This window comes from Ovis aries, chromosome 14 (assembly GCF_016772045.2).
Source record: "Ovis aries strain OAR_USU_Benz2616 breed Rambouillet chromosome 14, ARS-UI_Ramb_v3.0, whole genome shotgun sequence".
Classification (NCBI taxonomy): domain Eukaryota; kingdom Metazoa; phylum Chordata; class Mammalia; order Artiodactyla; family Bovidae; genus Ovis; species Ovis aries.
In genome coordinates this window covers 48,045,445-48,059,901 of record NC_056067.1, presented here as the reverse complement: position 1 = coordinate 48,059,901, position 14,457 = coordinate 48,045,445, and the positions used below count along the sequence as shown (strand labels likewise).

At 45.1% G+C, this 14,457-nt stretch overlaps 1 protein-coding gene across 1 annotated transcript; it reads left to right on the top strand.

The window, feature by feature from the left end:
• On the top strand, positions 1-872 carry LOC114117893 (mitochondrial import receptor subunit TOM5 homolog). The gene is made up of 2 exons (XM_042231388.2): positions 1-82; positions 587-872. Exons 1-2 carry the CDS (start codon positions 1-3, stop codon positions 763-765), a joined length of 261 nt encoding a protein of 86 aa, XP_042087322.1. The 3' UTR covers positions 766-872.
• Positions 873-14,457: the final 13,585 nt, after the last annotated feature.

The following is a 14,457-nucleotide window of genomic DNA, read 5'->3' as shown; positions in this document are numbered from 1 at the left end:
ATGACGGTAGTGGGCTCCGGGGTCAGAGCTCTTCTCATCCCTTCCCTCTGTTGTCTCTACCTGCATCTTCAGGACAGCAGTGGTACCTGCCTCCGAGGGTTGCTGGAAGGATTAGATGAGATAACATACCTAAAGCACTTAGCCCAGCACCTGGTATGTAAGAGCCATCACTACAGAACATTACTGTGTAATATCTATTAGGATGAGGACTTCTTGTTTAGTCACTAAGTCGTGTCTGACTTTTTGTGACCCCGTGGACTGTAACCCACCAGGCCTCTCTGTCCAGGGGATTTTCCTAGGCAAGAATCCTGGAGAGGGTTGCTATTTCCTTCTCTAGGAGATCTCCCCAACCCAGGGATCGAACCCATGTCTCCTACATCGGTAGGTGGTATCCTCACTGCTAAGCCATCAGGGAAGTCCAGATGATGACGACTCTTGAAATAAAAAGAACCATGGTTGGTACTCTGCATTTCCACTGCTGCAGGGCACAAGGGTTTGATCCCTGGTCAGGGAACTAAGACCCTGCATGCACTGAGGCACAGTCAAAAAAGAAGAAAATAGAAGCGTGGGTGAAGCCGAGCCACAGTGTTTTGCATCAAGAGCCTGAATCCGAAGCTGGACCCTGCAGAGAAGATGCGCGAGGATGTGATCTCCTCCACACGGAACTTCCTCATCCACGTGGCCCTGCCGAGAGTCACTCCTTGTATCTTAGAGAAACCGGACAGCCTAAGAAGAGCAAGCATCGCCTGTCAGTGCACGATGTGAAAACCCTGGTCATAGTTTCTATTCCTGTCTGCAAATGAATAGGCCCAGAGAGATGGCAGAGACTCTTTGAATGGACACAAAAATTCTACTTATTAAGAACAAGTTTGGCTCAGGTAACTGACCTTTATAGCTGAAAGAAAAGACTATTTGGAAAGTATGAAAAGATTTTTTGAGATCTGAGTACACTGTCATGCTTGTGATATTCAGCCTCAGAATGGTGGTGTAATTGTAGATAATGTTCAAGCCCTTTTTGTAGCAAGTATTAATTGTAAGAGAATTATGCCTGTGAAAAAAAATTATTTAATGAAGTTAAATAAATAAAAGAACCATGGTTTGTGGTCGGTTGAATTTGGCCCCCAAATGACCTAGGTCCTCACCCCTGGAACATGTAAATACTCCCTCATATTGCCAAAGAGACTTTACATGGTTTAAAAAATTTTTATTTATTTGGCTGCTCTGGGTCTTAGTTGTAGCAGGCGAACTCTTAGTTGCAGCATATGAGACCTAGTTCAAACTTAGGCCCGCGGCATTGGGAGCTTAGAGTCTTGGCCACTGAACCATCAGGGAAGTCCCTACAGGGTCCTGAGGTGGGAGATTCTCCTAGATTTTGCAAGTGGGACTGAGCAGGTAAAACTCACAGCAGAGCGATTAGGAATCTTCTTTTCCTCCCATTGTCTTCCCAGAGGCCACGCTCTTTTCCTCCAGGTTGGGGTGAGGGGTTGGGGACGGCAGGGGTGGGGGGGAATGGGAGGTGGGGTGCGTACACCTCTCACATGATGATTTTATGACCTACTTCAGGGAAGAAGGGCAAAGAAAGGAGGAGGTCAGAGTGATTTCCCTACTTCTGCCGTTTTCAAACTCCCCCAGCTTAAAATAGTCAGAGTGCCAATGTGCCGCATTTGAGGGCTGCGTGTCCTGAACCGCATCATTTGCAACTTGCCTCTTCATTCAGAGGTTTTCCTCAATCTGAGTGTGTTTTCTTTGGAACTCTCTGCCCTCCAACTCTGCACATCATCACTGAGCAGATGTGCTTCTAGTTTATTAACTGGTGCCATAACCACCATCAATCACTAAGATGAGACTGGCCAGCTCTGTTTTTGAAATTTCTTTACTCTCTAACTGTTTTGAATTTTCTGCAGGGCCAGGCCCTGGACTGAGTGCTTTGAAAGGATTATCCCAAGAGATGCCACCACAAATGCCCACAGGGCCAGGCAGGTAATGTGACAGGTGATGGGCCCAGGCATATCAGAATGTGTGTGGGGGACGGTGTAGCCTACAGAGCAGCCTCTCTTCCAGTCACTCTCTGCCATGCGAGTGTGCGGGCCAGGGCACTTCCAAAAGAAGCTGGAAAATTAGATTTTATGTGATGTCACCCCTGGAGCTTTCAGTGTTTGTAGCCAATGCTTCATTTTAAAAACACAGCATATGACCAGTAACCGCAGGAAAGTGGGAAAAGGTAGATGAACAGAAAATCATGGAAAAGAAACACGAGCAATTCTTAAACAGAAGAAAGAAGATCCTCTTCCTCACCAGAAGAGAAATCCAAACTAAGACTGGGCGAGTTACCATTTGTCCTGTCTTAGGAAAACATCGAAAACATTTGATAAGACACCAAACTAGAAAACGTGTAGCAGCTTGTCATTTCAGGTCTTGATGGTTGATGAGGATAAAAGCTGGGGTTAGGGACTTCCCTGGCAGTCCAGTGGTTAAGATTCCCCGCTTATAATACAGGGGGAAGGGGTTTGATCCCTGCTTGGGGAACTGAGATCCCACATGCCTGCCATGCAGTGTGGCAGAAAAAATAAAATCTGAGGTTGTATAACACTATATGACTACTACGATGGCCATAATAATGGTAAAAATGGAGACTAAGTGCTGGCGAGGATGTGGTGAAATTGGAACCCTCATACATTGCTAGTGGGAATGTAAAATGGTGCGGATGCCATGGGAAACTGTCCGGCTGGTTATCAAACAGTGAAACAGAATTGCCATAATCACATGTGCAGTTCCTCTCCTAGGTATATACCCATAAAGAACTGGAAACAGGAACTCAAGCAGAGACCTGTAGGTGAGTGTTCATAGCAGCTTTATCTACAGTAGCCGAAGGGCAGGCACAAACCAAATATCTCTGATGGAGGGATAAATAAAATACAGTACATCCACGCAGAGGAATACTCTTCAGCCATCAAAAGGAATGAGGCTCAGATGTACGCTACCACGTGCATGAACCTTGGAAGCATTATGCAAAGTGAAGTAAGCCAGACACCAAAGAAAAAATACCATATGATTCCACTAATATGAAGTATCTAGAACTGGCAATTCATAGAGAAAGTAAATTAGATGTTAGCAGGGGCTGAAGGGAGGAAGGAATAGGAATTATTGCTTAATGGATACAGAGTTTCTGTTTGAAGTGATGAAATATTTGGGAAATAGAGAAAGGTGATGTTTGCAAGATACTATGAAGGCAACCGGTGCTGCAGCAGCATACTCTTAAAAAGGACTAAACTGGCACATTTTCTGTTATATATTTTTTACCTCAGTTAAAAAAAATAGCTGGAGTTTTATTAAACCATACTGACTTTGGATTTAACTGGGTAGAAACAAATCCTGCTCAGGGACTGCCCTGGTCCAGTGGCTGAGACTCCGCATTCCCAGAGCAGGGAGCCCGGGTTTGATCCCTGATCAGGAAACTAGATCCTACATGCAGCAACTAAGAGTTTGCATGCCGAAGCTAAAGATCCCCCACGCTGCAAGAAGATCGACAATCCTGCATGCCACCACCAACACCCAATGCAGTCAAATAAATATTTTTAAAAGAAACAGGTCCGGCTCAGAACAAAAAGTGCCAGCCTATACGATATGAGAAGATGCTCAGAACATATATGATGGGAGGGGGCAGGGATCATGCCCACTGGGGTCGTAAATAAAGCCTTTCTACGTGTTCAGAGCTGATCCCATGGACAGTTCCTGGGGAACGACCACATTGGTGGGCTGCTGTGATGGGTGCTCCCCCATCTCATCACTGATCCTGAATCGTTGACTAGCTCCAAACTGGCTCCACCTCCACCCAAAAGCTTGGCAACTCTGAGCCAGTAACCCTGACTCTTCCCATTGGGCAAATAAAATCATAACTTCCAACAGGAAAGAAGAATACACATTGGAACAGCCATCGTAAAGAAACAACAAATTCAAACCCGCGGTGTCAGCACATCGGTGACACGAGTCAGTTTCATAATCATTATCATATCACACGATTGCCTCCTCTATCCATTAAGGTGCTTACAACATTTACAAGGATCTGATATTAGATTTGTGAAGGGTTTAAGTGATAGCATTTGGAAGGACTGTTTAATGGGTTAGGGAAATCTGATATAGAAGAATAACTGCTTAGTGATTTTATCACAGAACAAAGATTAGTTAATATTCCTATTCACACACAAGCCCCATGGCTGTTGGCAAATCCAGCAGCGTGGAAAAATGGTTGCTTGCATACATTGCTGAGCAACGGGTAATTCTGCAGTAACTAAGAAAATTTTATGCACGTACCATTTTATAAAGCATTGCATTTTTATTGAGATAGAATTCACATAACAAAACAATTTATCATATTAAATTGTGTGACTCTGTGTTTTCTAGTATGTACACAATACTGTTCAACCATCACCCATTATCTGATTCGAGAACCTTAACATCTCTCCTTTCTCTGCAGTTCCCTCGGGGCGGTGTGTGTGTATTGCTTCAGTCATGTCTGACTCTTTGCAACCCCATGGACTGTAGCCCACCAGGCATTCTTTGCAATCCCATGGACTGTAGCCCACCAGGCTCCTCTTTCCACAGGACTCTCTAGGCAAGAATACTGGAGAGGGTTGCCACTTCCTACTCCAGGGGGTCTTCCCAACCCAGGGATCGAACCCACGTCTCTTACGTCTCCTGCATTGGCAGGCAGATTCTTTACCACTAGTGCCACCTGGGAGACCCGCCTTGGCAACCACTCGTCTACTTTGTGCCTCTGTAGATTTGCCTGTTCTGGTCATTCCTAAATAAATGGGATCAGTACAGCATGTGGGTTTCTGTCCTGGGTCCTTTAACTTATCATAATTATTTTAAGTTTCATCTTGGTGGTAACATGTATTCGTACCTCATTTCTTTTTCTGGCTCAATAACCCTGTTTCAAGAATTCCATTGCAGGACTTCCCTGGTAGTCCAGAGGTTAAGACAGCATTCCCAATGCAGGGGGCGCAGGTTCAATCCCTGGTCAGGGAACTAAGATCCTGCATGCTGCACAGAGAGGCCAATAAAAGTAATAATATAGTCCCATTGCATCGAAATATCACATTATGTTAATCTATTCATTCGTTAATGGACACTTGGGTTGTTTCTGTCTTTTGGCTGTTATGAATATTCTTGCTATGAACACTTGTGCACAGGTATTTGTGTGGACATATGTTTTCCTTTCTCTATGGTGTAGACCTCAGAGTGGAACTGAGGGTTATATGAGAACTCTATGTTCAACTTTTTGAGGACCTTTTCCAGACTGGTATAGTTCAAAGCAGCCACACCATTTTCCATTTTCACCAGCAGCAGTGTATGAGGGTTCCAATTTGCCCACACACTCAGCAACACGTACCATTGTTCCTTTTTAAAATTACAACCAAGGGACTTCCCTGGCAGTCCAGAGGTTAAGACTTCAAGCTTCCACTACAGGAGGTGCCACAGGTTCCATCCCAGGTGCCTGGGATCCCACCACATGGCACAGCCAAAAAATAAAAATAAATTTTAAAAATTTTAAAATAGAATCACAATCATGCACATCTTGTGACTGAGTCACTTTTAGAAATATATACTATGATGACACACATTGTACATGGCAGCACTATTAGAAATACTCTTTTTTTTTTTCTATCAGTAAAGGACAAGAGAAAAGCATCAAGTACCTTCACACAAAAATAAGTGAATAAGGATGGGAATTCTCCAGTGGTCCAGTAGTTAGGACTCCGACTTTCACTGCCAAGGGTGCAGGCCTCATCTTTGGCTGGGGAATTAAGCTCCCACAAGCCAAATGGCCAATTAAAAAAAAATTTTTTTTAAAGGAAATTCTCTATGTAATGATATGGAAAGATAATAAAAAAATAGACTAAATGAGAGGAGGTGGGGAGAAGGGATACATTGGGAGTTTGGGACTAGCAGATGCAAACTGTACATAGAATGGATAGATAACAAGGTCCTATTTTGATAGCACAGGGAGTTATATTCAAAATCCTATAATAAACCATATTAGAAAAGAATTGTTAAAATACATATGATGAAAGCAAAGTGTCAAACAGGGAGCATATGGTATGCTATTGTTCATTTGATGAGAGAGTGTGTGCGAGTGTGTGTTTGTGTGTGTGTGTGTGTGCAATTCCTTGTCCATGTATAGAAAAATCTGCAAGAACATATCTGAATCAAGTGGATAACTGGGATGGCTGAAGGGAATGGCAGAAGAGAGATTAGCGCTGGAAACATTTTTATACTTTTAAATTCTTATACCATGTAAATATATTATCCTATTCAAAATAAATTACCCTGTAGGATAATTATCCTATTCAATGAGAACACTTTAAAACGCTGAAAACTAAACAAAACATATGCAGGCCTGATAGAAAATGGAGGCAATCTAGAGGTAGGTTAGGGGGAGGGAAGAGAGGCTCAAGAGGAAGGGGATTTATGTATAATTATGGCATATTATGGCATATACATATAATAGATTGTGTATAATATATTTGCATTATAGATGGCAGACACCATCACAACACTGTAAAGCAATTTTCCTCCAATTAAAAAATAATTTTTTTAAAAAAGTAAAGAAAATGGAGACAAGACTTCCCTGATGGCCCAGTGGTTAAGACTCCGCACTTTCACTACAAGAGGCACAGGTTCGATCCCTGGTTGGGGACCTAAGACTGCTGCATGACACAGCCCAAAAAATAAAAAAGAAAGAAACTGGTTTCGACCCTCATACCACAAGGAGACTGATGGCACAGTGAGACGACGGAACAAGCTGCCTTGGGTCACTCAGGAATCACTGTTGTCACCAAGAAACAAAGTCTGACCCAAAGCCTACCCTCTTAGCACCTTAGAGGGTATGATACACTCCCACGTGCAAGTAATAGAACAAAAAAGGAGATCAGCTGACAATGCTCAGGGGTGGGGAAGGAGACCGGATTTGTTTCCTTTTGCTGCTGGAACAAATTACCATAAACTCAATGGCTTAACACAGCAAAAGTTATCCTTTCACAGTTCTAGAGGTTAGAGGTCCAAAATCAGTTAGGTCGATAGTCAAGGGGGCCCAGGGCTGTTTGCTTTAGAAGATTCTGAGTGGGAGACTATGTCCTTGCCTTTTTCAGCTTCCAGTTGGCTTGTGGCCCCTTCCTCCACCTTCAAAGCCCATCACTAGCATCTTTGCTTCTGTTATCACTTTGCCCTCCCTCTGACGGACTCCTCCTGTCTCCTTTCTAGCAAGAATACCGAAGTTGTATTCAGGCTGGTCTCAGCATCCCAAGATCCTTAACTCAATCACAACCACATAATATTTTTTGCTGTGTTAGGCAACATTCATTTTGCCAACAAAAGTCAGTCTAGTCAAAGCTATGGTTTTTCCAGTGGTCATGAACGGATGTTGAGAGTTAGACCATAAAGGAGGCTGAGAGCTGAAAAATTGATGATTTTGAACTATGGTACTGGACAAGACTCTTGAGAGTTCCTTGGACCGCAAGGAGATCAAGCCAGTAAGTCCTAAAGGAAATCAACCCTGAATATTGATTGGAAGTGTTACTGAAAGGTATGCATGGGCCAATACTCCGGCCACCTGATGCGAAGAGTTGACTCCTTGGAAAAGACCCTGATGCTGGGAAAGCTTGAAGGCAAAAGGAGAAGGGGGCGACAGAGGATGAGATGGTTAGATAGCATCACCAACTCAATGAGCATGAATTTGAGGATTCATGCTAGGAGATAGTGAAGGACAAGGAAGCCTGGTGTGTTGCAGTTCATGGGATCACAAAGAGTTGGACACGACTTAGCAACTGAACAACAGAAGGGCAACATTCACAGATTCCGAGAATTAGGGCACAGATATCTTGGTGGGGAGGCGGGGGGACTTTCTTCAGCCTAGTGTAACTTTGTAAATCAGATTGCAACTTGACTCCATGATCTTTTAACCAAGATCACACATCTGGTCTCGGGACTTAATGAAGCTCAGGGTTTTGATGTCTCTTTGCAGATTCAGTGAGAGACAAGTGATGATGTGGATAGTTTTTATGGGCTGGGTAACTTCATAGGCTAATGAGTGGAAGGATTATTCCAACTATTTGGGGGAGTTCAGCTCAGTCGCTCAGTCATGTCCAACTCTTTGTGACCCCCTGGTGTAGCACACCAGGCTTTCCCGTCCATCACCAACTCCCGGAGTGTGCTCAAACTCATGTGCATCGAGTCGGTGATGCCATCCAACCATCTCATCCTCTGTCATCCCCTTCTCCTCCTGCCTTCAGTCTTTCCCAGCATCAGGGTCTTTTCCAATGAGTCACTTCTTCCCATCAGGTGGCCAAAGTATTAGAGTTTCAGCTTCAGCATCAATCCTTCCAGTGAATATTCAGGACTGATTTCCTTTATGATTGACTTGACAGGTTTGATCTCCTTGCAGTCCAAGGGACTCTCAAGAGGCTTCTCCAACACCACAGTTCAAAAGCATCAATTCTTTGGCACTCAGCTTTCTTTATAGTCCATCTCTCACAGTGAACTAAAATGGACTGGAATGGGCGAATTTAATTCAGATGACCATTATATCTACTACTGTGGGCAAGAATCCCTTAGAAGAAAAATCTCAAAAATGACAGGATGATCTCTGTTCATTTCCAAGGCAAACCATTCGATGTCACAGTAATCCAAGTCTATGCCCCAACCAGCAATGCTGGAGAAGCTGAAGTTGAATGGTTCTATGAAGACCTACAAGACCTTCTAGAATTAATACCCAAAAAAGATGTCCTTTTCACCATAGGGGACTGGAACACAAAAGTAGGAAGTCAAGAAATTTGAGGGAAGGGGGTGGAGATTTCCAGGGATTAGGCCACTGCCCACTTTTTGGTCTTTGATGCTCATCCTTGGAACTGTCAAGGCACTGTTGGGTGTGTCACTTAGCATATGCAAATGTGTTACGAATGAGCGTATATTGAGGCTCAAGGTCTGGTGGAAATCACCCTGCCCACCATTGTGGACCTATTTGGTTCTAATCAGCTCATGTCGTGTCCTCGGGCTCTGTCATTCTTTCAAAGGTTGTGCCCTGCCTCTTTCCCTCAGGTTTCACTGCCACACACACCACCACTTGGGAGAAGTTCCAAATTCCACACATTTCTGGTAAGACAAACAAGGTAGAGGCTTGGGGACATGAATCAGAGTAAAGAGGTCAGTGCACTCAAGACAGGACTCCAGGCAAGAGCGAGCCCGACAGGACCCGGGCTGCAGTGCGTGGGCAAGAATGAGAAAATGCAGCCAAGGCAGGCTCCTGTGACGGTTTCTCCAAGCTTCCTGCATCCTGTCCTCTTGCCTTCCCCAGGGCACAAGCCACCCCGCATTCATGGGCAGGAAAACAACAACCGAAGGGCGGTTCCCTAAAGAGATCCAGCTCTCTGCCAGCCTGAGGCGGTCACTAGGCTAGGTGGTGGCTTCTGGAAAAAGCCCGTCCTGTTCTGGCACTTGCGGGGGAGGGGAGGGCAGCTGGAAGTGGGACTCCTGGTCTCTTACCACCCACGTGGGAGGCCAGCCCGGCGGCAAGTCCCACACCCAGACACAAAGCCCGCATTCATGCCGTGACCTGGCAGGAAAACAGTCAACATTTATAACAGAAAGCACAGCCCATCACCTACAGACAGCAGCCTTGTGCCTGCGTTGAGAATGGCAAGAAACAAGCGACACCATCAGACAGGAAAAGAAAACCAGCCCCGAGCAAGACAGAACCCAGAGGAAATCACCAATTCAAGCCCCAGCCAAGCTGCACAAACTGACTCTGGTTCTTGTCTCTTTAGTCTCTTTTTCAGCTTTTCCTGTTGACTTTTTTGAAAAGTTCTGGACAGTTGTTTTTTGGCAGGGGCCAGTTATATTATGTTCAATACTGATTGCTTTCACATTGTTCAATGTCGGTTTAGGGCTTCCCTGGTGACCCAGGGCTGCCACTACAGGAGACACGGGTTCGATCACCAGTCCAGAAAGATCCCACAGGCCACAGAGCAACTAGGCCCGTGTGCCACAACTACTGAGCCTGTGCTCTGGAGGCCACGAGCCACGACTAGTGGAGCCTGTACACCCTAGAGCTAGTTGCTCGGCAACAAGAGCAGCCACGGCAATGAGAAGCCCAAGCACCACGACTAGAGGGCAGCCGCCACGCGCCGCAACTGGAGACCAGCCCCCCAGCGAGGAAGGCCCTGCATAGCCAAAAATAAAGACATAAAATTATTTAAAAAAATAAATCGAGATTACAATTTTTTTAACTAGCATTCTGCTTAGGCAATGTTGTACACTTCCTATAATGTCACATCAAGAGACCCTTGAGGTCATGCTGTCCCACTACTGAGGATATCATTTGAGTCTGTCTGCCAACACCTACCATCCCTCACTTGGTAGGTATATTTTTCCCCCTCTCTAATGAATAAGTCATCTGATGGGTAATAATTCTGGACTATTCTCCAACAACCTTTTACCAATGGTTTTAACACCCTCTAATAATCCATTTTGATGGGGGGATAACCTGTGTTTTTTCTCCATTTTATCTGTAATAAACCAGCTTTATCTGTTGAAATAAATTGTTTAGTGCCTGTAAATCTATATAACCTGAAGTCTGCAAAGCAGTTGCTTAATAATGGTATCAATTAAAAAAAAAAAACAAAAAACTAAAAACCATTGCTACAGTCTCTTACCCGCAAACTTTCTTCATAAATTAGGCCCCAAAGTCTTCAAGCAATAAGACCTGACAGAACTGTCATCACATATTTATAACTGTTCCACTAAGAGTGTACTTCTCTCTACACACGCTTTAAAGTAGAATTATCACGTGATCATGGACGGCTGTCCTGACCCTTCTGGGAATGCTGCAGAATGCTGTATATGCCTCACATACATTCTGAAAGAGAAGGTCACTCAGTCGTGTCCAATTCTTTGGGACTCCATGGACTATACAGCCCATGGAATTCTCCAGGCCAGAATACTGGAGTGGGTAGCCTTTCCCTTCTCCAGGGGATCTTCCCAACCCACTGACTTCTAAAAAAAAAAAACAAAACAAAACTCCAGAATCCATACTATCTAGTCCTAGATCTTTCAGATAAGGAACTGTGTGTGGATGTACACTAAAAACATTATTAATAATACAACAATTTTACAACCTGTATCAGAAAATGCTTGGAAAGGTGGATGGTACAAATAATGAGAGGTAGTGTTTACTGTGGAGAAGGCAATGGCACCCCACTCCAGTACTCTTGCTTGGAAAATCCCGTGGATGGAGGTGCCTGGTGGGCTGCAGTCCATAGGGTCGCTAAGAGTCGGACACGACTGAGCAACTTCACTTTCACTTTTCTGCACTGGAGAAGGAAATGGCAACCTACTCCAGTGTTCTCGCCTGGAGAATCCCAGGGACGGGGGAGCCCGGTGAGCTGCCGTCTATGGGGTCGCACAGAGTTGGACATGACTGAAGCGACTCAGCAGCAGCAGCAGCAGCGTTTAATGGGTGGTAGTGTTGTTGTTCAGTCGCTAAGTTGAGTCTGACTCTTTGCGACCCCATGGACTATAGCACACCAGGCTTCCCTGAGTTTACTCAAACTCATGTCCTTTGAGCTGGTGATGCCATCCAACCATCTCATCCTCTGTCACCCCTTTCTCCTCCCACTTTCAATCTTTCCCAGCATCAGGGTCTTTTCCAGTGAGTCGGCTCTTCACTTCAGGTGGCCAAATATTGGAGCTTTAGCTTCAGCATCAGTCCTTCCAATGAATATTCTTGGTTGATTTCCTTTAGGATTGACTGATTTGATCTCCTTGCTGTCCAAGAGACTCTTAAGAGTCTTCTCCAGCACCACAGTTCAAAATCATCAATTCAAAAAAAAAAAAAAAGCATCAATTCTTTGGCACTCAGCCTTCTTTATGGTCCAAATCTCACATCTGTACATGACTACTGAAAAAACCATAGTTTTGACTATATTGATCTTTGTTGGCAAAGTGATGTCTGCTTTTTCGTATGTTCTCTAGATTTCTCATAGCTACTTTTTCCTTTCAAGGAGCAAGTGTCTTTTAATTTCATGGCTGCTACAGGCGCAGATCTTACACTGTCCTCATGGCAGCGCTGTGGTGCCTTTCCCAGGCTTCCAGCGGAGGGGACCTGGGGAGATGAGGCTTAAACCCCTTTTTGTGTGACCAAGCAAGTGACTTACACCTCATGCAAAGCCTACCCATCTCTGGGCCTCAGTTTCTCAGGAGAGGAGGCAGCTGTAGAGAACTGCATATGAGGCATTTAGCTAGTTGGTAGAGACAGAGTAAAGGGACAAAGTAGGTGATTAAGTATTTCATCCCACTCTGTGTGTGTGTGTGTGTGCTTAGACTCTCAGTCATGTCTGACTCTTTGTGACCCCATGAACTGTAGCCTGCCAGGCTCCTTTGTCCATGGGGATTCTCCAGGCAAGAACACTGGAGTGGATTGCCATGCCCTCCTCCAGGGGATCTTCCCAACCCAGGTCTCCCACATTGCAGGCAGATTCTTTACCGTCTGAGTCACCAGGGAAGCCCTTCCTCCCACTGGGGGATTGTAAGTAGAGAAAAAAAGTATGGAAGACCCCTGTAAGTCAGTGATCATTCTCGATAGCAGGTTTGAGACTTCCCTGGTGATTGGGAGGCCCATAGGACTGCACAGGACTGCACAGGGAACCCCATGAAGGGGGCACAGGTTCCATCCCTGATCGGGGAACTAAGATCTCACATGCCAAAACTAAGACCCAGTGGGGCCAAATAAATATTTAAAAAAAAAAAAAAGAAGAAGAAAGCAGGTTTGCTTAAGCACAAAGCCAAGCAGACTTGCTTAGCAACAAAACCACGCAACAGAAGCCTGAGACATGCCTCCAAATGGTAAAAATTATGGTGAAATGAGACCCACATCCTGTCCAGTGAGCTCAGTATGTTAATAATACCTAGGAAATGCTCCTCTGGGCACACCAAAAATAAAAATATAAGGAAAGGGTGACATTATACTGAAACCTGAGATGATTTACTATTCTTAGCATATGTTACCTCCTCTTTGCTCATTTCCATTGTGCCAGAACAGGGCTGGCTTGACCAGGTAGGGACATGAAAATTCCACCTGACATGAAGGAGGAGCTGATGATGGAAGTTTGACATCTACTCAAGAAGGGAGGAAAAAGGTGGTTTTCTCCCCCTCCCCACTTTTTCTTTGATTATAAAACTGCAGCCCACTAAATTCTCAGGGTGCAGCACTCAAGCCTCCTATACTAATAAACTCTTTCCTTACCTGTCACTCTGCCTCTCATTGAATTCTTTCTGCCCCAAGACAGAAGCATCGACACTGTACTAAGTACAGAGACGCATTCTATCAGTTCCATAGTGCCTGTGATGACTGAGCACTGGGATAACTGGGATTGCTGATGATTTCCTAGTAGCCTCCTAGGTGGCGCTAGTGGTAAAGAACCCGCCTACCAACGCAGCAGACGCAAGAGTCGCAAGCTCAATTCCTGGGTCAGAAAGATCCCCTGGAGGAGCGCATGGTGACGCACTGCGGTATTCCTGCCCGGAGAATCCTATGGATAGAGGAGCCTGGTGGGCTACAGTCCATGGTGCTGCAAAGAGTCGGACACGACTGAAGCAACTTAGTACGCACGCATGGGAGGCCTGGCGTTCAGAAGGCTGCTTCTAGGATGTGTATATTCAAAAGCAGAGACATTACTTTGCCGACTAAGGTCTGTCTAGTCAAGGCTATGGTTTTTCCAGTAGTCATGTATGGATGTGAGAGCTGGACTGTGAAGAAGGCTGAGCGCCAAAGAATTGATGCTTTTGAACTGTGGTGTTGGAGAAGACTCCTGAGAGTCCCTTGGACTGCAAGGAGATCCAACCAGTCCATTCTAAAGGAGATCAGTCCTGGGTGTTCTTTGGAAGGACTGATGCTAAAGCTGAAACTCCAGTACTTTGGCCACATCATGCGATGAGTTGACTCATTGGAAAAGACTTTGATGTTGGGAGGGATTGGGGGCAAGAGAAGAAGGGGACGACAGAGGATGAGATGGCTGAATGGCATCACTGACTCGATGGACGTGAGTCTGAGTGAACTCCGGGAGTTGGTGATGGACAGGGAGGCCTGGCGTACTGGGATTCATGGGGTAGCAAAGAGTTGGACACGACTGAGCGACTGAACTGAACTGAGGATGTGTAACGTCAGTCCTTGAGTGCACACCATCTAGAGCAATCAGGAAAAAAAAAATGTGAAGGGCAATGGCAGAGGTCAAGAGAGAAACGGGTCTTGGTCCCATCCTTACTGTGATTAATTCCCTTGCCTGCAATTTAGGGGAGGGGCAGGTTTCTAATGTAGCATTATCCTGGTCGTCGCCCCAGGAGTTTGTGTGGCAGAGATGTTCAACTTAAGAACAAGCCTGGGCTTCTGAGACACTACCCTGGGGA